Source organism: Nannospalax galili, unplaced genomic scaffold (assembly GCF_000622305.1).
Source record: "Nannospalax galili isolate Female #2095 unplaced genomic scaffold, S.galili_v1.0 scaffold321, whole genome shotgun sequence".
Classification (NCBI taxonomy): Eukaryota; Metazoa; Chordata; class Mammalia; order Rodentia; family Spalacidae; genus Nannospalax; species Nannospalax galili.
The window spans coordinates 3,013,529-3,040,374 of record NW_008345972.1 but is presented as its reverse complement, the minus strand read 5'-3'; the positions used below and the strand labels follow the sequence as shown (position 1 = coordinate 3,040,374).

The 26,846-nt window shown below is 45.9% G+C and overlaps 2 protein-coding genes across 17 annotated transcripts in view; both read left to right on the top strand.

The window, feature by feature from the left end:
* LOC103741446 overlaps positions 1–5,174 on the top strand; it is a 27,009-nt gene extending 21,835 nt beyond the window's left edge. The window contains exon 6 of the mRNA XM_008842225.2: positions 4,445–5,174. Within this exon, the coding sequence (XP_008840447.1) occupies positions 4,445–4,619 (175 nt within the window). The 3' untranslated portion in view covers positions 4,620–5,174. The remainder of the gene's footprint in view (positions 1–4,444) is intronic.
* Positions 5,175–6,294: 1,120 nt separating this feature from the next.
* Ppil2 (peptidylprolyl isomerase like 2) overlaps positions 6,295–26,846 on the top strand; it is a 35,521-nt gene continuing 14,969 nt past the window's right edge. For 7 of the 16 annotated variants that reach the window (XM_008842211.3, XM_017800383.2, XM_008842209.3 and 4 more), the window contains exons 1-9: positions 6,295–6,432; positions 8,453–8,502; positions 10,492–10,537; positions 15,012–15,074; positions 16,915–16,966; positions 22,120–22,171; positions 25,182–25,273; positions 25,896–25,985; positions 26,685–26,760. In XM_008842211.3, the coding sequence (XP_008840433.1) occupies positions 6,401–6,432; positions 8,453–8,502; positions 10,492–10,537; positions 15,012–15,074; positions 16,915–16,966; positions 22,120–22,171; positions 25,182–25,273; positions 25,896–25,985; positions 26,685–26,760 (553 nt within the window). In that variant the 5' untranslated portion in view covers positions 6,295–6,400. Of the gene's footprint in view, positions 6,433–8,452; positions 8,503–10,491; positions 10,538–15,011; positions 15,075–16,914; positions 16,967–20,911; positions 20,981–22,119; positions 22,172–25,181; positions 25,274–25,895; positions 25,986–26,684; positions 26,761–26,846 lie in introns of those variants that run through there. The other 9 variants (XM_008842208.3, XM_008842214.3, XM_008842220.3 and 6 more) reach the window with 3 other exon arrangements.

Sequence of the window (26,846 nt, the reverse complement as noted above, 5' to 3'; positions counted from 1 at the left end):
GAGATCCACCTGCCTCTGCCTTCTGAGTGCTAGGATTAAAGGCATGCACCACTACATCTGGCTTGTGTAGTAACTTTAATGTATATATAATGTAATATTTACATATTACATTATATATACATATATGTCTACAAATTTTTTTTTTTTTGTCTTTTTGAGACAGGGTCTCTCTGTAGCCCCAGCTGTCTTGGAACTCACTATGTAGACCAGGCTGGCCTTGAACTCACAGAGATCCGCCTGCCTCTGCCTCCCGAGTGCTGGGATTAAAGGCGTGCGCCACCACACCCGGCAATGTCTACAAATTTTTAACAGTGTTGGTGATGGAACCCAGGACCTCACACATGCTCGGCAAGTATTCTACCACTGACCCATATGCCTGGTTCCATGTTCAGAATTTTGACAAACTGCCATACAGTTAAAGTGGCTGTCTTATTTTACAGTCCTGCTAGTGATGTATGAGGATCCCATTTCTTTTAAAAAATATTTTATTTAGTATTAATTTTTATTTTATGTATATTCATGTATTGCCTGCATGTATGTAAGTGCACCCATGTCGTGCAATGTCTGCGGAGAACAGAAGAGACCATTGGATCCCCTGGAACTGGAGTTAAGGACAGTTGTTAGCTGCCATGTGGGTGCTGGGATTCAAACCTGGGTATGTGTACCACATGTGTGCCTGGTGCCTGCAGAGGCCAGAGGAGGGCGTCTGAGCCCCTGGAATTGGAGTTACAGATGGTTGTGAGATACCATGTATGTGCTGGGAATTGAACCTAGGTCCTGAGTAAGAGCAGCAAGTCCCTCTTACTCCAGACCATCTCTCCAGCCTCTTGATATTTTGTTTTGGTATTTTGAGATGGGGTCACAGTACATTGCTCAGACTGGTCTTAAACTCTGGGCTCAAGCAGTCCTCCCATCTTAACCCCCTAAGTATCTGGGACTTAATTATATACAGCCTCCTAAGTAGCTTTTCTTTACTGTACACCAATCTTACTGGGTGTGAAATATATCTCCCTGGGGTTCTGTGTTACATTTTCCTGATGGCTGATGTTGAACTATTTTTCTGAGCTTACTGGTGATTTGTATGTCTTTGGAAAATGTGTTCAGATTCTTTGTCAGTTTCTAAGTGTTAGGATTTTTAGGAGGAGGTTGTCTTTTTATTCTTGATTGTTTTTTTTTTTTTTTTGGTGGGGGGGAGTCTTTTAGAGACAGGGTCTCCCTGTAGCCCCAGCTGACCTGGAAATTGCAATGTAGACTAGGCTGGCCTCGAACTCACAGAGATCCTGCCTGCCTCTGCCTCTCAAGTGCTGGGATTAAAGGCATGCGCCACCCTGCCTGGCTTATTCTTGATTTTTATGACATCATTGTATATGGTAAATACAAGTCTCTTATCCTGCTTCCACCTCCCAAGTGCTGGTATTACAGGTGTGCAGTACCATGCCCAGCGTTGCTTAGTCTTTTTGTAAGGCAAGCTTTTCAAAATATGTCATGAATTATAGAAGTTCTCAAATTCTATGAATTACTGTTTGGAAATTGGAATCTTGGAAACTGTCTCCAAATAAAAGGCATTGTGAATACCAGGGTTCAAACATGTTAGGTAAATGATTTGCCACTGAGCTACATCCTCAACCCTCTTTTTTTCTGTGTCATGGTCTCACCTAGTTGATCAAGGTGGGCTTGAGTTTGTGATTCTCCTGGCTTAGCTTTTTGAGAAGTGCGGTTATAGATATAAGCCACCAGGCTCAGAGGAAAAAAGCCATTTGTCTAACTTTATGGGAGGGACTGAAGAGATAGCTCAGCAATTGAGAGCACTCATTGCAGCTGGGCAGGGTGGCGCAAGTCTTTAGTCCCAGTACTCAGAAGGCAGAGGCAGGCGGATCTCTGTGAGTTCAAGGCCAGCCTGGTCTACATAGCAAGTGCCAGGCCAGCTGGGACTACAGGAAGACCCTGTCTCAAAAAAAAAAAAAGAGCACTGGGTTTGGTCACCAACATCCATATGTTAACAATTGTCTTTTAACTCCATCCAGGGGATATGATGGGCCTCTTCTGGCCTCTGTGGGCATTGTACTTATATATGTACAGACAAAACAGTCATACACATTAAAAACAAAGAATTTAAACTTTATGGCAGTAGGGGCTGGAGAGATGGCTCAGCAGTTAAGAACACTGACTGTTCTTAAAGAAGACCCAGGTTCAAATCCAGCACCCACATAGCAGCTTACAACTGTCTGTAATTCCAGTTCCAGGGGATCCTACAGCCTCTTCTATCCTCCGTGGGCATTGCATAACACAGGTGCACTTACCTACACATAAAATTAAAATAATAAATAAAATATCTTTAAAAAACTTTATGGCATCAGTTAAAAAGGGGAACTATGAGGCAGAACATTGTGATGCATTCCTGTAATCCCAGCACTCAGAGGCAGAGGCAAGACTGCCACAGCTCTGTGTCCGGCCTGGTTTACAAAGTAAGTTCCAGAGTTCCAGAGACATTGCCTCAAAAAAAAAATCTGGAAGCAAAAATATGCATTTACATAACTTATGGTATGTTATTATGCAGCTATTAAAATTATAAAGATGACCATGCATATTGTTGCATGACTTTTCCTGGGGAGATGTGAACAAATGTCTATTTACTTCAGATGAGGCACTGACGACAGACCAAAGAAATGATCCCACCTGAGTCTAGCTTGGTGAACCAGTTTACTGGGGTAACTTATAGGAGTATGGGTGACTCAGTCAACTGCGTCACTGAAAAGCACCCCTAGCATGAGTGATGACTCAGGAAAGTGGCATCATTGGAGTTCTTTGCATCACTTGAGGCAGCTCCATGGAGTCGCCTCTCCTTAGTGATTGTGTACTGTTATACTCTTAGGGAGGGGCCTTGTGAGTGTTTTCATTAGTTCCTGGAACTTTAAAGTTTTGTGAGCTTCTCTCCAGGAAGGAATGCTTCAATCTAGAGGAACTTGCTACAAAGCATGTTTCATAAATTATATCCAAGTGGAAGCTTTAGGAAGCTATTAAATCAGATCAAAAGGAGGCCGGTGAAAAGCTGGGAAGGTGACTGTTACTGGATGACAGAGGTTTTTTTTTGCAATGTTACAAGGCAAGATTCAAAGTAAAGCATTTCAGGGTTGAACCCAGAACTGTGCATGCTAGGCCAGCATACCACTATTGCACTAATGGGAACAATTTTTAGGTTCTGGTATATCTTGTGAACTCAGGGCCTTGCACAGGCTAGGCAAGTACCTACCTCTGAACTACTGAGCGCATCCCCAACCCTGAGCATTTTATTTTCTGAGTGAGTTGTGTTCTCATGGTGCCATCACCCCAAATAGGTTATTTTAAAGTAATTGAAAACAAAATTTAGGGGCTTCCAGGCATGGAGGTGGACGCTTTTACTCTCAGCTCTTAGGAGGCAAAGGCAGGCACATCTCTATGTGTTCGAAGCCAGCCTGGTTTACATAAGAGTCCCAGGCCAGCCAGGGTTACGTAGTGAACTCTTACTCAAAACCAAACCAAACCAAAAACGACCCACAACCTTCCCCCCAAACCACTCCTCCCCACAAAATTTAGGGGTTGATGGCAAGTGGTGGAACACTTGCCTGGCATATATGAGGCCCTGGATTTGATCCTTAGCACCTCAAAAAAGCCAAAAAAGCAGAACATATTCCATGGGAAAAAGTTATCAGAACAGAAGATAACAGTAAGTCAAATGGTGGCCCATGCCTGTAATCTCAGCAAGGTTGCAGCTGAGGCAGGAGTATTGAGAAATCAATTCCAGTTTAGGCTAGGCTTGGAGAGACTTTGTCTTAAAAACAAAAAACAAAAACTAACTAAATCCCCAGAAAATGTAAAATGTAAGAGACCACTGATGTTTAGAGTTGTGTACTCTTTGAAATATTTTGCCTTGTGCATATGTCTGTGCGTGTGCATGCTTGCACGTGCACACACACACACACACACACACACACAGAGATTACCCTGGTTTTAACTCTTGTCAGCTTATTTTTTTCCATTAATAAGCCATTTGAACTGGCATATTCCTGTAATTCCAGCAACCAGAAGGCTGAGGCAGGAGGATTAGTATAAGATGAAATCCAGGCTGACCACATAGTGAGTTTGAGGGCAGCCTGGGTTACATAGTGACACCCAATTTCAAAAAGAAAAACCACTGGGTCATCTTCATTCCTTTAAACAGCAGGACAGTCCACCAGCTGTTTGCACTGTAGGTGTCCTTTCATTGTCATTTGGGTTGGTTGTAGGTGTTTTACAATCACAAACATTTCTACAATGCACAGCACTGAACAGACTTCATGAGAGGTTTCTGGAAGTAGAAATGTTTTGGGAGCTATCATGTAATTGATGATTTTATCATGTGTATGTCTGGCACCCCTGTGTGCTAGTGTCCTACCTCATAGGCATGTGTTGGTCATCTTCCATGCAGGACCTCAGCCTGTAGTGGGCCTCCAAACACTGATGAGACTCCATCTCCTGTTGTGAAAGCTTCCATCTTCACACCGCCTGTCCTACTCAAGTTTCAGCCTGTGCCCAGACCGAAAGATAACTCAGAGAACGACCCTGGCAGTGCAGAGTCTAATCCCACCAAGAGGAGCCAGTGATCTCTTCCCTACAGACCATGCTCCAGGAAGGAATAAAATTCCCAGAGATGCATTCTTGTGCTGAGTTCCCCTGGGCTTGTGCATGCTCTCTGTCCTTCTATGTGAAAGAAATGGTTGGGTAGAGCAAACTTGAGCCTCCAGCCTAAGCCTGTATATAAGAATAGTACATGGTTGGATCAGTACCATGAGATATCCCCTTGCTTACACATACATTTTGAGAGAATGAAGTGGGGAATACTATCCTTCCCTTTGGTGACTCTGGCCCCTTTGGGTGTCTCTTCAACCTGAGTTGCAAATCTACCATATTTTTCCTAAACACAAGCCTTATTTTGTAGGTGATCATCCCTGGAGGAGAATGGGCAAGGCTATCAGTTTCTAGTTTGGCACCTTGCTAAGAAATTTCTAATGTGACTCTTATTGTTGGCCTTAGAACTTGACCTGCATGTGAGAAGTCAGTCCTTCCTAAATATCTGATCATTACTGGACATTAGCCATAACTTGTGACTGGAGATCATAAACCCAACAATAGAAAGCCCTGTTTTTTTGTGGGGTTTTTTTTTGTTGTTGTTGTTGTTTGTTTGTTTGTGTTTTTTTTTGGTCTTTTTGAGACAGGATCTAGCTGTAGCCCCAGCTGGCCTGGAACTGATTTCTGTGTGCATATAGACAATTAGCACATAGACAAAATGACTACATTACAAATTATGATAAACTATGAGAGATATGAGTGGGGTGGTCAAGATCTTTTGAAGTAAGATTTATGCTGAACCTAGAAGCCATGAACTTCATGTGAAGGTTAAGAATAATTGCCTTTGGATGATTGGGTGAATGGTGGTTCTATTTAACAGCAAAGTGGGGACTCCAAATAGAGGACAGAGAGATTGAGAATTCTTTGATCAGACATATTAAACTTGACATCGGGGTGAATGATTTAGCATTGGGAGTCGGAATATAAGTGATGTTTAAAACCACAAGCTTAGAGCAATAAGATGGCTCAGTAGGTAAAAGCACTTGCTGCACAAGCCTGGTAATTTGTTTGATCCCAGGAACCCATGGTGCAAGGAGAGAAGGTTATCTGTCCTCTGAATCACACAGGTGCATCATGGGAGGTGCGCGCCTACCTCGCTACCCTCCGCTCAAAAAAATCTTTTTTTGTGCTTAGCATCCTCGTTTGAGGCATTGGACTCAATCCCCAGTTCCCTTCCACTCCCTAGACAAAAACACAAGCCTGGGCAAACGCATCAGGGTCCTGAGTGTAGACAAGAGACCCAGGTCAAACGTGCTGAAAGGAACCAAGGGAAGGGTCTGGCAAAAGAGAGAAACATGACCGGGTGGTGGTGGTGGTGGCGGAGGCTGGGTGGAGATTTGGACTTGCAGGCTTGATCACCTGCCTCCTGGGGTTGAGGGGGTCTGAGGGGTCTGGAGGACGTGTGAACCAAGAGCAGACAGTAGGTATGGCAGTAGAGCGGCCTTTTGAGAGAACGCAGGGCCAGTTTGCGCAGAGCCGACTAACATAGGTTGGGCTGGGTAACAAGGCAGTGCAGAGGTCCCTGGTAATCCGCAAAGGAGGCCGACGAAGCACCCCAGGTGAGCCAAGCAGCATCTGCTCGCGCGTTTCGGCCTCCAGCGTGTACTCAGGACACCAGGAAACCACAATTCCCACAATGCCTACTTCCAGCTTCCGGCACGGGGGCGGGCCGAGCTCCGGAACCGGAAGTTCTCCCGAAGGGGGAGTCGCTAGGCACTGAGCTGTTGGCCTGTTTGGCTTCGCCGCCGCCGCTGCCATGGGGAAACGACAGCACCAGAAGGACAAGATGTAAGTTGGGCGTCTCTGGCAGCGCAACCTCTGCCTCTTGCGCTTGCTCCCGGAGCGTCTCCATCCCGAGTATCACTTCCTCCCGGAAGCCTCCGCCCTCAGGCTTCGTACTGTCCCCGCAGCGCGACCCTCGGCCTCTGCGCTGTACTGGTCCCGACTTCACTTCACTTCTGGGATTTGCCCGGCCACCCCACTTTCCGCCTGCGAGATTTGCTTCTGCATCTCCAGGTCGCCTAGTGCCGGCTCAGCCCACACACGGCAACAGTCTACCAGCTTAAAACATGCCGGCCCTGCTCCAGTCGCTCCCTCTCACTTTTTCTCTTTATTTTCACTTTTTCATGGAAATAATCTGTCACTCTGTGTAGACCAGGCTGCCCTTGAACTCGCAGAGTCCTGCCTCTGCTGCCCGAGTGCTGGAATTAAAGGCGTGCGCCAGCACGAACTGCTCTTTTAAGGATATCCCTGATTTCTGTATTGTCAAATTTGATGTTCAACTGTCAGGCCTTATTTGGGCTGCTCAACATCTTTTGGTGCACTGACCACATTCCCCCTTCTGAAGCCGGTCTCACTATCTGGGATCGTAGAAGCGCCTTGTTTTCTATCTCCTTCAGTGATTGCTCTGTCCTCATTCCCCTTTTCTGGGCCCTCTCCCCATGTCACAGACAGCATCGGTCTTCTCCCCATTTCGTCTCTGCGGGTGGTCTTTTCCAGTCATCTCTATCTTGCAACAGATGTTTACTCAACATCTCCACTTGGGAAACTGATCTCTCAAAAAAGGAGTATGCTGGAAAGGGAATTCTTGATAATTTTCAACCATCCAGGCTGCCCTATTCCCACCCTCCCTATTCCAGTGGTTACACTGCAACAGACAACCCCTGACTTGCTACACATAGACTTAAGACAATTTCCCAATTTTACACACTAACAACATACAGCAACAAGAGCTACGTTTTGAGACATAGGTCAGATCATGTCAGGGTCCTGCTCAAAAAAAAAAGCATCCAACAGCTTCCCATCACACTTAGGACAAATCTTACCATGACCTTTGAGATCCTTTGTGACCCAGCCCCTGCTCTTCTCTGTCATTATCTGCTACCACATAGCTCATGCACACAACTCCTGTAATAGATCTCTTCTGGGACACATAACGCATTCAGCTTTCCCTGTCTCAGAGCCTCTGTAAGTGCTATTTCCATAAAGCACTTCCCCAGATCTTTATGTGCCTCACTCTTTCTATTAGATGATTTTTTTTTTTTTTGTCTTTTTGAGACAGGGTCTCCCTGCAGCCCCAGCTGGCCTGAAACTCACTATGTAGACCAGGCTAGCCTGGAACTCACAGAGATGTGCTTGCCTCTGCCTCCTTGGGCTTAAAGGTGTGTGCCACCACGCCTGGCTCCAGATATTTTTTTTTAATTTTATTTTTTATTTTACGTGTATGAGTGTATTGCCTACATGTATGTGAGTGCACCTGTGTCGTGCAGTTCTGCAGAGGTCAGAAGAGGGCTTCGGATTCCCCTGAAACTAGAGTTAAGGACAGTTCGTAGCCTCCATGGGGTGCTGGGAATCAAACCCAGGTCCTCTGCAAGAGCAGTCAGTGCTCTCAACTGCTGAGCCATCTCTCCAGCCCCCAGATATTTTTTTTTTTTTTTTTTTTTTTTTTTTTTTCAATACAGGTTTTTTTTTTTTTTTTTTTTTTTTTTTTTTTTTTTAAGACAAGGCCTCACTCTGTACCCTTTGCTGGTCTGGAACTCACTGTGTAGACCAGGTTGGCCTTGAACTCACAGAAATCTTTTGGCCTCTGCCTTCATTGTTAGGTCTTCTATGAATTCAGTTCATTTCCTTCAGAGCAAAACTCTGTTAGTATTTATTTATCCCCATGTCTGTTGTGCTTATATGTGCCTGATAACCAGAAGATGTGTGATAAACACTTGCCAAATGAATGGCATTATATCATAAGTTACTACTTTTGTCCACTCTTTAAAGGAGAGGTAGTAATATAATATACTTTCTCTCTCTTTAGGTACATTACCTGTGCTGAATACACTCACTTCTATGGTGGCAAGAAGCCAGGTAAGAGGATGGGGGTGGTATTGAGGAATGCTGTCTTCCTTATATAGTGATCCAGAAAAATAGATAAGAACCAGAACATAGACATTATGGTGAACAACTGGGCATGTTGAGGACATGTACTCAACATAGTAGAATGTAGTTACATCTTAGTAGAGGTTTTTTTTTTTTAGCTGGCCTGGAACTCAGTATATAGACCAGGCTGGCCTCACTCTCAGAGATCTGCCTCGGGAGTGCTAGGATTAAAGACATGTACCACCATGCTCAGTTCTTAGTAGAGATTTTTTTTTGTGTGTGTGGGGGTCTTTTTGAGACAGGGTCTCCCTGTAGCCCCAACTGGTCTGGAACTCACTATGTAGACTAGGCTGGCCTTGAACTCACAGAGATCTGCCTGCTTCTACCTCCCAAGTGCTGGGATTAAGGGTATGCGCCACCATGCCTGGCTTTAGTAGAGATTTTCAAAAATGTAATTTAAAGTAACTTTTTCTATAGAAGCTCCATAAGTGGTAACAACCCATAACTGCCAAGGCTGCAGAAAAATGGGCACCTCACTATGTAGACTAGGCTGGCCTTGAACTCACAGAGATCTGCCTGCTTCTACCTCCCAAGTGCTGGGATTAAGGGTATGCGCCACCATGCCTGGCTTTAGTAGAGATTTTCAAAAATGTAATTTAAAGTAACTTTTTCTATAGAAGCTCCATAAGTGGTAACAACCCATAACTGCCAAGGCTGCAGAAAAATGGGCACAGGAATTCTTTTTTTTTTTTTTTTTAAAGGTAATCTGGCTGTGTAGCTCAAGCTGGCCTTGAACTCAGGATCCTCCTGCTTTTGCTTCCCCAGTGCTGGGATTATAGGTGTGTGCCATTGTGCCCAGCCATAGTCACAATGATAATATGAGTAAAAAATATGTACATTAGGCCGGGTGTCGTGGCACACACCTGTAGTCCCAGCACTTGGGAGGCAGAGGGAGGTGGATCTCTGTGAGTTCAAGGCCAACCTGGTTCACAAAGCGAGTTCCACACCAGCTGGGGCTACAGGGAGACCCTGTTTCAAAAAGACCAAAAAAAAATGTGTACATTAAAAAAAAAATCATACGCATTTTCAGTCCAGTTGGGGAGACACCTGGTTTTTTATGGTGCTGTAGATTGAACCAGGGGCTTGTGCATGCTAGGTAAGCACTTTATTCTTTTTTTCTGTCTCCCTGTAGCCCCAGCTGTCCTGGAACTCACAGAGATCCACCTGCCTCTGCCTTCTGAGTGCTGGGATTAAAGGCGTGTGCCACCATACCTGGCCAGCACTTTACTCTTAAGCTACAGCCTCACCTCAGGGATATGCACTTTTTTCCTATAAGTTCTTTTAAAATAATTGCAATACTGGAGATCAAGCCCAGGGCCTTGAATATGCTAAGAAAGTGCTGTACCACTGCGCTGTATACCCTGTCTGTTGTGGGGTTTTTGAAATTTTATTTTTGTGTGTATGATGCATGTGCCAGTGCGTACATGCCACAGTGTGTGTATGGAGGTCAGAGGCCAACTTTATGGAGTTATCGCTCTCCTTCTATCTTTGTGTAGATTCTGGGGATTGAGCTCAGGTGGTTAGGCTTATGTGGCAAGTGCCTTTACCACTGAGTCATCTTGCTAGTTTTCTCAGTTTGTGTATGTTTTGCTTGTGGCCTAGGCTGGCCTTCTGTGTCAGCTTCCTGAGTCCTAGGATTACAGACATGCAGTTCTACTCCTGATTCATCTTTTTTTTTTTGTCTTTTTTTTTTGGTCTTTTTGAGACATGGTCTCCCTGTAGCCCCAGCTGTCCTGGAACTCACTATGTAGACCAGGCTGGCCTTGAACTCAGAGATCTGCCTGCCTCTGCCTCCCGAGTGCTGGGATTAAAGGCATGCGCCACCATGCCCAGCCATAATGATGTATTTTAATGGTAGGTACACCCAGATGAAATAATTTTCAAATAAGTTTTCTGTTTTTGTTTCATTTTAAACAGATATCCCACAGACACATTTTCGCCGTTTGCCTTTTGACCACTGCAGGTAAGCCTCTTGAAGGTTTCACTTTCTCTGGTATGGATTGAGTATTCTTTACTTTAAAAAAAATTTAAAAAAAAATTTTTTTTAATTTTATGTTTATGAGTGTTTTGCCTCCATGTATGTAAGTATTCCATGTATGTGCAATGCCCACAGAAGCCAGAAGAGGATGTCCTAGAACTGGAGTTACAAATGGTTGTTAGCCTGCATGTAGGTAGGTCATGACCCATGTCATGCAGGGCCCATGGTGGTTTGAAGAGGGCGTCAGATCCCCTGGAACTGGAGTTTACAGATGACCCGTGTCATGCAGGGCCCCCGGTGGTTTGAAGAGGGCATCAGATCCCCTGGAACTGGAGTTTACAGACAGTTGTTAGCTGCCATGTGGGTGTTGGGACTTGAACCTGGGCTCTTTGTAAGAGCTGTCTCTGAGCTCTCCCCATCCCACCAGTGCCTGAGTGTCCAGGTAAGGGGATAAGGGCCTGGCAGAATCATTACCATTGCTGCTGCTGCTGCTATTCCTGCTGTTAACAATCTGGACCAGAGTAGAGCATTATAGGAATGGCCTGGAGTCAGACCACTGGGTCACAACTCAACATTGCCACATGAGTTTTTTTAGCACTTGCCAAATGAGTGGCAATTATGTCATAAATTGCTTCTTTTGTCTACTCTGTGAAGGAGAGGTAGTAATATATACTCTGAGCCATCTCTCCAGCCCTTGAGTAGTCTTTCTTCAAATGCTTTTTGTTTTTTATTTTTGTTTGTTATTTTATTTTTGAGATAGGGTCTCTTAACTGTAGCTTAGGCTGCCCTTGAACTCCTGATCCTCTTTCTTCTACCTCCCAAATAATAGGATTACAGGCTGCCATGCCTGGGTCTGGGGTAATATTTGCATAGACTTTGTCAGCTGATAATCCTTGATCTGAAAATTTCCAAAATTCAAAACTTAAAAAAATTTTTTTTGGTCTTTGAGACAGGGTCTCCCTGTAGCCTCAATTGGCCTAGAACTTGCTATATAGACCAGGCTGGCCTTGTATTCACAGAGATCCACCTGCCTCTGCCTCCCAAGTGCTGGGATTAAAGACGTGTGTCACCACACCTGGCCTTTTTAAAAATATTTTATGTATTTATTTTAATTTTTAAAATTTATTTTATGTGTATGTGTGTATTGCCTGCATGTAGGTAAGTGCACCTGTGTCGTGCAATGCCCACAGAGGACAGAAGAGGCTGTTGGATCCCCTGGAACGGGAGTTATGGACAGTTGTTAGCTGCCATGTGGGTGCTGTGATTCGAACCTGGATCTTTTTCAAGAACAGCCAGTGTTCTTAACTGCTGAGCCATCTCTCCAGCCCATTATGTATTTATTTATGTATGTATGTATTTATTTACTTATTTATTGGTCTTTTTGAGACAGGGTCTCCCTGTAGCCCCAGCTATCCTGGAACTCACTATGTAGACCAGGTTGGCCTTGAACTCACAGAGATCGGCCTGACTCTGCCTCCCGAGTGCTGGGATTAAAGGCGTGTGCCACCACGCCCAACTTTATTTTTTAATTTTATGTGTATGAGTATAATGCCTGCATGTAGGTAGATGCACCTGTGTCATGCAATGCCCTTAGAGGTTAGAAGAGGGCATCGGGTCCCCTGGAACTGGAGTTAGAGACAGTTGTTAGCCGCATGTAGGTGCTGGCAATCAAACCTGGGTCTTTTGCAAGTGCAGCCAGTGCTCTTAACCACTGAGCCATCTCTCTAGACTCCCAAAATCCAAAATTTTGAGCACTGACAGTGACAAAAAAAAGTTTGAATTTGGAGGTTTTTCTTTTTTTTGGTATTGCCTGCATGTAGGTAAATGTACCCATGTCGTGCAATGCCCATGGAGGTCAGAAGAGGCTCTTGGATCGCCTGGGACTGGAGTTATGGACAATTGTTAGCTGCCATGTGGGTGCTGGGATTCGACCCCGGTCTTCTGTAAGAACAACCAGTGTTCTTAACTGCTGAGCCATCTCTCCAGCCCCCGAATTTGGAGCATTTTGAATTTTAGATTTTCAGTTTAGGGATGCTCAGCATGTCCTATCTGTAGTGAATCTGACCCTTGGAAATGCCTGCAGGATTTTCTCTGGTCCTGAGGCTCCCTGAGCTGAGAGAAAGTGGATCCAGCCATGAGCACAGCACGTGGTCATACTCTGCTTATGTCTGTATTGGCCAGCTTTCCTTTTTAGCTTCATTCTTGCCTTCTGAAGTTGGTGGATCCTATTAAACCCATTTTGTGGTTAAGAAGACCAGTGCTTAGAAGAGGGAGGTATACCCTGGTGTCACATCTGGAAAGTGGCAATGCTGAGTTGTGACCCAGTGGTCTGACTCCAGGCTATTCCTGTAATGCTCTATCTACTCTGGTCCAGATTGTAAGCAGCAGGAATAGCAGCAGCAGCAGCAGCAGTGGTCATGATTCTGCCAGGCCCTTATCTCTTCTTCTGGGCACTCGGGCACTGGTGGGATGGGGAGAGACCAAATGAAAGCCACCAAATGTTGCTTTTGGGCAGATTGGTATGAATCTGGAGAGGGGACTGCTGTGGAAGCAGGTCTATGACCCTCACCCATGTTCCTCCCTGGGTCAGGTGGATGTAGGGGTGAGTAAGGTCTGCTATAGTCAATGTCCTTCTCCTCCCAAGTTCTGATTCTTAAGGTCAGGTGACCCAATTGAGGCCTGTCAGCTGATAGGGTGAAAAAGCAGGAGAGGCTACAATGTCGGGAGGCCTGGCCATAGTTTTTTATTCCAGAAACTGGGTCTTTCTGCATCTGCCTCCAAGTGGCCCCATGTTGCAGTCAGTGAGAGCTCAGCAATACCTGTTCAGAGAACAAGTGAGGTGTCACTGGTTGTAATTCCTCTTCTATCTCTCCTGGTTCTGTCATTAGCCTTGTGGAAATTAATGGTTCAGATCAGTCTGTGCTGATGTTAGGGCAGTTCTTACTCCCTACCCTTTCAGGTCTTGTCCTAGTTTGTCTCTCCATTGCTGTGACAAATACTCTGACCAATATCAATTTGGGGAGGAAAGGGTTTACTTGGCTTATACCTCCCAGGTCACAGTTCATCAGGGAGCTCAAGGTAGGAACTCAGGGCAGGAACCTGGAGGCAGGAGCTGGAGCATAGGCCATGGCGGAATGCTGCTTACTGGCTTGCTCCCCTGGCCCCTGATCAGCCTGCTTTCTTATGCAACACAGGCCCACCTACCCAGGGGTGGCACCACCCACAATGGACTGGGCCCTCCCACATACTCAACAATCAAAAGGGTGCCTTATGGCCACAGGCTGGTCCAATGAAGGAAATTCCCCATTTGAGGCTCCCTCAACCCAGGTATTTCAAATTGACACTAAAGCTATCCAGTACAGGCGTGATTGAAGAAGGGTCAGAGCCCCATTGCTGCAAGGGCTGTCCAGGTCCTAGGACCATTCTGTGCTGCCTAAACTCATAGAGGAGTGATAGTGAAGCCAAGTCATCTGGGTTCTGGATGACTGGTGACAGGAACCTCATGGAAGGTGAAGAGTAGTGAAGTGGCATCAGAAGTTCACAGTCATCCTTGGATGCAGAGTGAGTTTGAGGCCAGCCTGGGACATAGAGGACCATCACAAAGAAACAAACAAAAGTCAGTGGCGGGGCTGGAGAGATGGCTCAGCGGTTAAGAGCACTGACTGCTCTTGCAGAGGACCCACATGGCAGCTACGAACCGTCCTTAACTCCAGTTCCAGGGGAATCCGAAGCCTTCTTCGGACCTCCTTGGCATTACACAACACGGGTGCACTCACATACATGCAGGCAATACACTCATATACATAAAATAAAAATAATAAAATATTTTTTAAAAATTAGTGGCACAGACTGTTCACCAGATGCAGTTTCTTTTGTGGATGCTACTTTTCCTCAGCAGATGTCACATATGAGAAATGGCTGTAGTAGTTGAAGTTTCAGTAGACAGCTTTATTCCAACATCCATGTCTCCGAACTTCTCAAGGGCTCCCAAGGATTTACTCTTGACTCAGTCTAGTCATGTTCTCAGCACACATGGGGGATGGTGTGCACATTGTGGTTAGGGCTATGCATGCACTGCAGACCTCAGTAACCTCATTAACCCTCTTAGGATTGGGGAGGATGGCTCTTGGGAGGAAAGTTTGGCCTGCCTGCTGTGTGAGGATTTGAGGAGGGAATCCAAGTCCTGCTTCCCCAAGGCCACCAGCAGGGACCTCTTTTTGTCTTGAATCTGATGATAAAACTCAGATGCCATGCAGTGGACCAGAGAAGCCTGGCTACTGCTGCATCAAGATCCTGCCACATCTCCTCAGACAATGCCTTATCTTTGGTGTGGCATGTCAGGGCACCTGTGGTCCTGGCTACCAGTGCAAACTGCAGGACTGCAGACTGTTGGGAAGGTTATCGGAACCATTGCATGCCCAGTGTGTCCAGAAGCTTACCAGAGATCTCTACTTTTCAGTCTCTCTCTGCAACCCTTTGTCTACCCGGTCTGCACTCCAGAGGGCGTTGTCTTTGACTTGCTGTGAGTTTCTCTTTAAATTTTAGAATTTCTTTTTATTTGTGGGGTTATATGTATGTGCGTGTTTGTGTGTGTATGTGTTCATGTGCATGTGTATGTGTTCATGTTCATGTGTATGTGGAGGCCAGAGGTCAGTGTTGCTCTATTGTTCTCCACCTTACTTTTTTGAGATAGGGCTGTCAGTGAACCTGGAACTTGCTGTTTTGGCTACACTAGCTGGCCAGCTAGCTCCCAAGGTCTGCCTCTCTGAACCCTCCCATCCTCTGCTGGAGTTATAGACGTGAGCTACCTTGCCTGGCTTTTGCACATATGCTAGGGATCCAAACTCATGTTTTTCATGCTTGCATGGAAAGCACTTGACCCACTGAGCCGTCTCCACAATTCTCCCTTGAATTTTGATCTAACAGACGTGGCAGGATTGTTGCTACTCATTAGAGAAGGAGATGTTGAGTTTGTGGCTCTAAGCAGGGACAAGGTCACCAGAATCCTGGCTTTAACAGTCTCAGCAGGTCTGGGGGCCTTTTGGGGATTGGGAGGGATTGCCAGCACTTCAGGGACATGGCTGAGTGTGCCAAGACTCTAAGCAGGCAGTATTAGCTGCAGGTGCAGTTGCTGTTGCTTGGAAGAAGGCGAGCCCTTCCACCCCCATGTCCCAGTGCATGGCTGCTTTATTTGTACCTGATGTGGAAAGCTGATGTTCTGGATACTTTTCACTTGATGAAAGCAGAGCTGTAATGAAGGCGCAAGTTCCCAGTATCCTATTCAGAAGCATCATGCTTTATTTTATGTCCTAGCATATGTTATTTTCTCTAATTTGTTTTGTTCTAAGCTTATTTTAGGAAAATTAGAAACAGAAAGTTTTATTATAATGATCTCAGTATCCAGGATCACCACTATAAATGTTTATGGTGGCACATGCCTTTAGTCCCAGCACAGGCAGGCAGATCTCTGTGAGTTTGAGGCCAGCCTGGTCTACATAGTGAGTTCCAGGCCAGCTGGGGCTACAGAGAGACCCTGTCTCAAAAAGATTGAAAAAAAAAAGGGCTTGGCTCAGACTGCAGGTTTTTTTTTTTTTTTTTTTTTTTGTGGGTGTTTTGTTTTGTTTTGTGTTGTGTTTTTTTGGTTTGGTTTGGTTGTGTTTTGTGTTGTATTTTGTGTTGTGTTGTGTTTTGTTTTGTTTGAGACAGGGTCTCTCTGTGTAGCTCTGGTTGGCCTGCAATTTGCTATGAATTTAAGACCTGGCTGGCCTTAAATTCACAGAGATTTACCTGCCTCTGCTTCCCAAGTGTTGGGATTAAAGGCTTGTACCACCGTGCCTGGCATTTTGCTGTTTTGTTTTGTTTTGTTTTAGATGGGGGGGGGGCTCATTCCTGGGCTCAAATGATTTCTTGCCCTCATCTTCCAAATATCTAGGATCACAAACACCCACCACAGAGCTTGGCTGCAAGTATGCTTTGGTGCTGGCCTGGTATTTTGTTGTATAGACATACTAGCATTTGTTGATGCTTTTTTGCCCAGTTAAAATCTTTGTTTATACATAACTGCAGTAAAAATCCTGTGCCTGCTAAGAGTGTAGCTCAGTCGTAAAGCATTCTTTATTCTTAGCAATGTTTAAGGCATGTGTTCAATCTCCAGTACCAAGAAAAACAAATCTTGAGTGTATTTGGAAGTTCGTGTACCCACAGATATTCCCCCACTGCCTTTGATGAAGGAAAGGGCTTTTCCCTCCTGCAGTGAGGCATAGCCTGTGCTAGACTTACCTGGAAACAGCCCTTGAGGCCTAGGGTGTTGTTACTTGTGGCACCTAAGTGCTCTGGTGACACTTTTTGTTCTCTCTTATCAGGAACATTGTTCCATGGCTTAAGAAGTATGGGACCAATCCCAGCAATGGAGAGGTAGGTGGCCCTGCAGGAGTGAAGCTGGTGAGAGCCGGGCTCCTGCCTTCACTTTGTCTTGGTGGTTTTTGTGAACTTATAAAGCATAATAGAGAGCTGTTCATTGGGTCTGGGCATGACAGTCCTCCTCTCCCCTGCCATACCTGCTCTTTCCAGAAATGTTACTTCTGTGTGTACACATGTGTATGTACAGTTGGCCTGTATTTGTAGATTCTTTTCCCTGGATTCAACCAACCATGATCAAAATATTTGGGAAGAAAGCTGTACTTGTACTGAACATCTGTACCCTTTTTTGTCATTGTTCTCTAAGCAGAATAGGAGGTAACTATGTAGCATTTACATTGTGGCGGGTAGCAAGCAATCTAGAGATGGTTTAAAGTTGATGGGAGTATACATGTAGATTCTGCTCAGATGGTGCACCATTTTATGAGACTGGGGTATTTTATGCATTTTGGTATCCTGGAGAGTCTTAGAATCAGTCTCCTGTGAATATAGGACCATGGTATGTTTTTGTTCTCAGTTTTCCTTTGTTTTTATGTTTGTTTGTTTTTTTCCAGATACGGTCTTACTCTGTAGCCTAGGCTGACCTTGAATCCACAGCAGTCCTGCCTCAGTCTCCTGGTGCTTGAATTACAAATGTGATCCACCATGCCTGGCTTTATATGTTTTCTCTTGAGCAGTAGATTCAGTCATAGTGAGTGGCTCCTCTATATGTTGTTTTGTGTGCTCTACAGGGTATCATGGAGCCCCAAACATGTTGGTGCAGAGAACATAGCCTTTTCTATGAGTTTGTCTGTCTATAAAATTTTATTTACTTATTCATTCATTCTTTCTTTCTTTTGTGTATGTATGTGTATGTGTGTATATCTGTGAGCATGCATGCTGTGGCACAAGGTCTTAAGACAGTCTGTGGGAGTCTGTTCTCTCCTCCTACCATACATTGTGGGTTCTGAGGATCCAACTTAGGTTGTCAGATTTGGTGGCAAACCCTTTTACCCACTGAGACATCTCTGGTCCTATTCTGTCTTTGTGGCTGTGCTGTACTGAATCTTCTGTCATCTGGCATTCTAAGCATAGGTACAGGGAATGGCCCCATGCCCTTTCTTTGGGCACACAGGAGTATTTTAGGACTGCTGGGCCAAAAGAAGGTTTATTGTCAGTGTCTATAGTTACTAGCCAGTTGCCCTTTAAAGTTGTTACATCATTTTAAGTTCCAGGCAGTAATGTGCAGATGAAAATGCTTATTTCCCTATATCCTTGATAATACTGGGTATCAATAGCTTTTTGCTTTTTTTAGCTATTTATGGGCAAAAAATAAATAAAATCCATGTTTAATAAGCCACTTCTTGCATGTCCTGAATGCAGGTCTAATGCTGTGACTTCGTACCACCCAAGGAGAGTGTTTCTTGATTAAAATCCTTACTATCTAGCCCTAACTCTGTGCTTTTATCATAATCACACATTTTAATCAGTCTCTGGTATGTTGGTCAGAGGTCTGTTTCCTTCCCTTCTGTGGGCCTAGTTCTTCATTTATTCAGTTGCACTTGTTCACTAAGAAGTCATCTGCCCTGCCATGTGCTAGACCCACAGCAGGAATGGGGCAGTGGGATGGTGAGGAAAGAGGGGGGACAGGTGGACTAGCAGATAGAGGCCTTATTGGGGGGCCATGCAAGTCTTGGGAAGGGATTGCATTGGAAGCCTAGGCAGGATCATGAAGCTGGCATGTATTGAGGATGGTTTTGACTTTGTCCAAAAGGTGCTCTAAGGAGCCAGGGTGGCCACAGGGAGAGCCATGAGGGGCCATGCACCTGTCTGGGTGAGAGGTGCTCTGTGAACCAGGCTGGAGGCAGAGGGAAAGTGGAGAGTTGTGACCAGATCCAGGATATCTATAAGAAAGTGGACCAGCAAGATGTGTTGAAGGTGTTGAGTCAGATCCCTAGGGCAGTAGGGATCTCAGCAGTCACTTAATACAGTGAGGTCTTGAGTTCAGTTCAACAGGAACTTCTGAGCAACTGTTGCTGTCCTGCATCAGCAGTGTGCTGGGGAGCCTGGTAATCAGTCTGGTCTCAGAATCCCAGGCCAGGCATCTCACTGCTGGTATCAGTGTAACCCCATCTTAGCTTGATTTTGTCCCTGAAGACCCCATTTTGAAGTAAGGTCACATTCACAGGTTTTTTGTGGGTATGAACTTTAGGGAGACATTTTCAACCCAGATCCAGGGGAAACTTGTGTTTTGTCTGGAGATTCCGCCATTCCTGTTGGAGCAGTTTGTATTGCTCCTGCTCCACGTTTCAGCATGAGATGGGGGCTCCCTTGGCAAGAAGATTCCCTGGAGTTGGGGTGCATCTCAGTAGTAGAATACTTGCCTAGTTTGCAGAAGGCCCTGGGTTCTATTCCTAAGCATCCCCAAAATAAGATTTAAAAATACCTCCAAGACCCCTCCTCCCACTGGGTAGGAGGAAGCTGGCCTCAGTCCTTCAGGTCCTGATGACAGTCTGGGACAGGTATGGAGTTCCAAGGATTCTTCCCAGTGTGCTTCTTCCTTATTTAAAATATTTTATATATTTTTTTATTTTTCTGTGTATGAGTGTATTGTCTGCATGTATGTAAATGTATCCATGTCATGCAATACCCAAGGTCAGAAGAGGGCATTGAATCCCCTGGAACTGGAATTATGGAAGATTGTTAGCTGCCATGTGGGTGCTGGGAACTGAACCCAGATCCTCTGCAAGAACAGCTGGTGCTCTTAACTGCCGAGCCATCTCTCCAGTTTGCTTCTTTCCTATTCTTGAAGAAAGGAGGGCTGTGCTCTACACCCATACAGACGGGTCTTAGACTGCTTCCAGAGCCTGTGGCTTTTCTCTTTGAGCTGTTTGGGGTGGGAGCTTATGCCTTACCTCCCAAAGTCTTTCTTACTCTAAAGTATGATCAGCTGTTTTTCTGTGCATCTGCTTCTGAGAGCCATGTGGCTCCAGGGGCTTCTCCTGAGGCCCCAGACTGACAGGACAACCTTCACTATCATTATATGGTCCCTGCTGCCTGCCTGTGTCTTATAGCTGATGGTCTTTGACTTCCTGAGCACTGAGGTTGGGACTGCCCAAGGATGTCAAACTGGGGCTCCCCTGCTGTGTTAGTGATGTTCTCAACCATCCTCTGCTTCCAAGCTGCCACCTCGGATATCTTCCACAGCTTTCCTTATGACCTCTGCCTCTTTCTAGTGGACATTGTTACTTAGTTACAGCTGGGTGCTTTTTGTTACTTTTGCATTTTGCTTCCTAGGTGTTCTTTGGGGCACCAGATCTTGTCAACTGTCAAATCTCTACACTTGCCAAGCCCAATATGGTGGTTACTTTGGTCATATGACTTGAAACTGGGGCCATTTCCTTTGTTCCAGGCATCCCATGGGGGTGTGGTTCTTCAGGTATATCTGGCAAACCCTACCCATTCATGCCTAGCATCCCCTCTCTCAGAAGTGTCTTGCTAAGGGCCTGCCTAGCCTGTTCTTGTTCTGCCAAAAGAGACCCTTCCAGCTAACCTCTTTAAAGGGTCTCTGGCCAGAGGCTAGCTGGCCACATTTCACTTCTTGGAGCCTTGGAGGAGCATATTATGTAGGGGTCTTCTGGCTAGAACATGTGCTTTGGTAAAGACCTGTAGATATTCCTGGAGTCCTTACTTGCAAGATATGGGGGTAGAAAGGGATGAAGGAAAGGATAAAGCCAATGGTGGGGTCAGAGATGTGCTTAGACAGTGAGGACACAGGCATGGGCTTGGCTCAGAGACTCAGCTGTCCTCCCCCAGCATCTTCCCTGAATCCTGGGTCTGCAGGGTCAGGATCACCTGTACCAGAGTGGCAGCAGCTGCCAGAATGTGGGCCCTGAGTCAGGTGCTCCCCAGTGATGTGCAGCTTTTCCTCTCTCTTCCAGGGTCTCCACAGCCCCCTCATGTCCTCCAGCAGAGGCAAGTTCTCTCCCTAGGTCACTGGAACATTTTATCATAAAAGATTCTATAGAAGAGGTGAGCTGTAGATATATTGTGGAAACCTGGACAAAGAGAGGATTCTACTTTTCCATCATTCCACTCTTAGCAAGTAGGCGTGTATATTCCTTTTCCCTACACCCAGGGCCTCACCCATGCTAAGCATATACTCTACCACTGAGCTGTATCAACAGCCCTTCCCACTGTTAATGTTTTCTTCCCTTTTAAAAAATATACCACAGTCTAAGTGGAACAATTGGTTACCCTCGTTATCTATCTATCTCTCTTTCTCTCTTTTCTATTTTATGAGTATGGATGTGTTTCCTGCATGTATTGTGCAGGAAAACACATTGCACCTGTGTGTGCAGTGTCTGCAGGAGCCAGAAAAAGGCATTGGATCCTCTGGAACTGGAGTTATGGATGGTTGTTATGTGCTGGGAACAGAACTGGGATCTTACTCAAAAGTAGCCAGTGCTCTTAACTCCTGAGCTCCCCCCCACCCCAGCCCTGCTTACCTGCTTTATTATTTTATTTTTATTTTTTAATTTATTATTTATTTGTGTGTGTGTGCATGTATGTGTATGATGTGTATATTTGAATGCTATGGTGGGCATGTGGTCAGAGGGCAACTTTTGGGAGTTCTCTCCTTCCACTGTGAGTTTTGGGGATTGAACTGAGATCATTGGGCTTGTGTCACTTTTACCAGCTGAGCCATATTGCTGGCCCTACATTCACTTTTTAGTTTTAGAAATCATGTATGTTTACCTTAAAGATGTTCATACAAGGGGTAGATTTGCAGCTCAGTGGCAGAATGCGTGGTTAGCATACCTAGCACCAAAAAGAAAAGTTCAGACATTGTAGAAATACAACACCAGTCTTTCTATTCCATCCTTGTGGCCACCCCTTGTATTTGTTGTTTGTGTGTTACTAAATATGAGCTCTGCTCGCAGCTTGGGGTACAGATTACATTAATGCAAACATCTAGGCTCATCATTCTGCAGTCTGCAGAAGTCCTGGCTGTGTCTTGGAGACTTTGCAGAGAGATCTCTCCTTTAGTGTATATTGTAGGGGATCAGCTGGGCAGAGATCTTTCCATTCTGTCTCTATTACACCTGGCTTGGCAGTCCTAGTGTTTCTCCACACTCCTTATTCATTATCATTAATTATATGTCTTCCAGAAACTTGACGGGAAGTCCCTGATCAAGCTGAACTTTGCAAAGAACAGTGAAGGTGAGAGTCCCTTTTGTAGCCAGCTTAGGACTGGTGCACAAAGTCACAGGGCCCCTGCTCTTACCAACTTCTTGTCTATAATCAGTCATTCTTTTTTTTTTCTTTTTCTTTTGGTTGGAGATTGAACCCAGGGCCTCACACATGCTGAGTGCTCTACCTCTGAGCTACATCCCCAGCCCTCATTCATTCCTTCTGATCAAGCTAGACATGTGCTTTTGATTTCCCAGATGTCACATGGCTTCTCAAAGATCCAGGTAGTTCTAAGTCAGGGTAGGAGCGCTGAGCATTTTTCCCACAAAGGCAGGCTACTGTGAGCTGCTGGTGGTTGTTGTAGACACAATTGGGCCTTGTGGCATAGGCTATACTTGGCTGAGGCCATAGCCTGCCTGTTCAGTGACTGCAGTTGGAAGCTGCTCAGGCTGAGGCTCTGGGTGGGTAGCCCAACTGTGGGTGTGGGTGGTTGGAAGGCATTTCCAGGTGGCTCTTGAGCAGGCTGTCGTCACCACTGCTCCTTTAGATCCCTGTCCCACTTGGAGCTTCCTGCTCTTAAGTCCCTGCATGCCCCACTTTGGTCCCTGTTCTGGGGTTTGATCTTGCTGGAGATTCTTTGTGGCCTTTTGCCCTAGTGCAGGTGCTATAGTTGAGGCTACTTTCAGTGCTCACTGGATGTGTGTTTTCCAAGGAAATGCTGCAAGTATGGGGGGAGGGGCACATCTTCATTGACCCATGGTCAGTCTTGGATTTGCAGCTCATGAGGAAGCAGTACTGCCACTCTAGCTGAGTGTTGAGTGCTGGGTACTTCCTGCTGTGATCACCTGACTCAGGAGGGCCTTACTGTGCATCTCTCAATTGAGCAGATCTTGCATTGCCTGCATGTGTGCAAAGGACAAGTCAGTGGGGCTGGCCTTGGAGAAGAGCTCCCATCTGGTGGCAGAACATTGTGGACAGGAAATGAGTAAGGTATCAGATGTTCTCTGTTTTGGACAAGAGCAGAGGAGGGAACACGGCCATCAGAGGACCCACAGAGGGCAGAAGACAAGTCTGAGAAGAAACTTGATGAGAAGGAGCTGTGTGAGGATCTGGGAAGAATATTCTAGGCAGAGGGCACAGCCAGAGCAAAGATGGCCATACACTTGAGGGTGTCTATACATGGCCAGGAGTCAGGTGTTGCTGGGACCACGTGAGCAAGGGTAGAATCAGGGCAGATGGCTTGAGAGGCCAGGGCTGAGGATGGGAGGCAGAATAGTTCTATAGAGCCGGGGTGACCAAGGGAGGACTTGGACTCCAGTTCTGATGGAAACCATTGAATGGAGGGTAAAGATCTGGCCTCATTTTTTGGCAGTGCTGGGGATAGGGATTTGCATATTAGGTAAGTGCTCTACCACTGAGCTGTGCCCCTAGCATGTGTTGTTGCCTCAATCTGGTTTTTCTTTCTATTTTTTTTTTTTTTTTCCTTAGTTTTTTTGACAGAATCTCATGGAGCCTAGGCTGGCCTTGAACTACTGATCCTCCTTCCTCAGGCTCCCAAGTGCTGGGATTATAGGTGCATGCCACCTCCACTAGTTCTGTTTTAGTTTAATTGGAAGTTTCAGATATATGAAGACAGCATGAGTGTGAGGCACTCCTGCCAGTGTCTCTCAGTAGCCCTGGTCCTTAAAGCTAGCTGCTTTTACCTGTGCTCCCACTTGGCAACCTTTGGGATGATACTGAGGCAGATCCCAACACGGTTAATCACTTTATTGTGTAGCTGTAAAAGATAAAGACTTAAGGGTGGTTGAGGTGGGTAAAGTCACCTACTGCCAAACCTGATGACTTGAGTTCCATCTACTGGACTCACATGGTGGAAGGAGAGAAATGACTCCTCAGAGTTGTCCCAGGACCTCCACACTTACAGGATGATATGTATGTGCTCCCTCCCATCCTGGTCTGAGACACAAAGAAATTAAAATGTAATAAAAAAATTACAGATGATTGTTAGCTGCCATGTCGGTGCTAGGAATGAACCTGGGTCCTTGGCAAGAGCATCCAGTGCTCTTAACCACTGAGCCATCTCTCCAGCCCCATAGTAAATTAAAAAAAAAAAAAAAAAAAAAAAAGATGAAGTCTTACATCCTCATAATAGCATTATGACACCTAAAAATAAAATCAACAGGAATCCTTAATCACATCAAATGCACTCATTGGTTAAATTCCCATTTTTTTTGTAATGATTTCCTTTTTATATTGAGATTGAGGTTTTTAACAGTACATCCAGATGCCTGTGGGTGGCATGCCTGTCTAATACCGCCCCCCCCTGCAGTTTATTTGTTGAGACTCACTAGACCAGGCCCCTGGCTGTTGGGTGGAAGATCATCAGGGCAGGGAGGTAGGGCTGGCTGGCTGGCTGGATGGATGGCTGGCTTTTGGCAAGGTGGGGGAGGCCAGGAGATCAGGACAGTGGTGGTAGGTACTGAGGACATGAGCAATAGAAAGAGCAGTGGAGATGGTATCTCTGGAAAGATGAGCTGTATTCTATCTGGAATGGCTTTAAGAGGTAGAGGCTGGTGTGTTCACCTGGGCCAGGCTAGATGCTAACAGAGACTCCTCCTCTGAGGAAGGCCGAGCAAAGTTTGGGTCTCACAAGGTGAAAAGGAGCTGGCTATATCCCTGTGGTTCCCAGCTCTTGGCAGCTGGCCCAAGGTTCCACCTTTTTCCTTTCTCTGACCCCTAATGATCTTCATTCGGATGATTAAATTCTGTTTTGTTTTGTTTTCCCTTTTTCTTGTGGTACTGGGGTTATATCCAGGATTTTATACATGCTATGAAAGTGTCCTGCCTTTAAGCTATGTCTAGCCTCCTTTTTAAAATTTTACTTTGAGACAAGGTCTTGTTAAGTTGTCCAGCTGGCCTAGAACTCTCTGTCCTTCTGCCTTAGTCTCCTGAGTAGCTGGGATGATGGATATGTGCTCCTGTGCTTGCTTGATCAAAACTCTTGAGAGCCACTGGCCCTGTATTTGTGCTTTCACTCTAGGAAAATACCACTGCCCAGTGCTATTCTCCGTGTTCACTGACAACACCCACATTGTAGCCATCAGGACAACTGGCAATGTCTATACCTATGAGGTAGGCCCCCATTGCAGGGGATGGGACTCTGTATGTTGGGCTCTTGTCTGTGCTTTGAGGGTATTCTAGCAGCCTAGCTGAGTGCTGGGGGTGGGGTGGGAGCTAGGCACAGTGAGCACAGTCTGTCCTCATGGGCTCTGTAGCTACCAGCACAAGGCATCATCTCAAGCTCTGGGTGACCTCCCTACCTTTATGAGGATTTGAAGTGAGGAGCATGTGCTTCTGTGGCCTCTGGATCTGAAATCCTGGCAGTTCAGGGATCTTGTCCTCCCATGTTTTCATCATGGACCAGGCCCTTGGAAGAATCTGAGAGGGAAGGGAAGAAGAGCAGGTGCCAGGTTGGTGGGAGGGGTTCTGGCAGGGATGGCTGTAGGTACAGGAAATAGTGGCTTTCACACTGTTCCCCTGCTCAGGCTGGGGCAAGGAACAGTCTATGGTGTGGGACAGCCTATGTTGGATCTCCTGCTTGAAGCAGCCAGATTGGTTTGGTTAGTCTCTGCTAGCAGAGTGAGAGTACCCCAAGGGTGTGTACCCCAAGGCAGCTACTTTGGGTGCTTGTTTACCTCTTTCCTCTTTACCAGGGACTAGAGGGGACTGTGACACCGTTTCTGTTCTGCTATAGGCTGTGGAGCAATTAAACATCAAAGCCAAGTACTTGAGGGACCTGCTGACTGATGAGCCCTTTTCTAGGCAAGACATTATCACCCTGCAGGTAAGTGGCTTCAGAGACCTTCTGCTTCTCTCTGCCTCCCAGCTGTCCTTACAAGCTTGGTGGTCTCCTGTCCCATGATATCCCTGTGACTGCTTCCCAGCTACTCTCAGTGCCGTACCCCAACCCCTATGGTCATCTGGACCTTGACTTGGCCATGCCCTCCATCTGGCTCTCATGGCTCCCACATCAGGGGCCTCATCTAACTCATCTGCCCCATAAGCCATCTCAGGCATCAAGATGAATAGGCCACTCTGTAGATTCCACCTCACTGCTCCAAGAGCAGCAACTGGCACAGGTGTCCCTATGGGTGGTGGATGAATGGTAAAAACTGGCAGGAAAGGGGGAATGGCCTGGATGGAGCTTAGGCCAGGACAGGCCTACAGGACTTCTCCTCTGTGGCATTCCAATCTGATTGGCTGACCAATCCATCCTGTACTACCTTCCAGTAAGCCATGTTCCTTAATTGTGTGTCTGGAGGCAGGGAACACTACTTGATGAGCAGCTAGGCAATCTGTACCCTGTCCCACCCACCCTTGTCACCCTCAGGGCAAAGCTTTCTTCCTTGCTTGATTCATGAGGCTTTAGCACAACCATAGCCTCTTCCCCTGTGGGTACCTTCCCAGCCTTTGCCATCTTAGGCAGCTATTTGATTTGATCACAGCCCTGGTTTTATTGCTGGGTCATCTCTTCTTGCCATAGGACCCCACCAATTTGGACAAGTTCAATGTCTCCAACTTCTTCCATGTGAAGAATAACATGAAAATGACAGACCCAGGTATGGACAACCAATGGCTGCTGTGATTGGTATACAGGTTTGCTTCCTGGGCAAGCCCTTCCTTCCCAGGATCCAGAGACCCTATG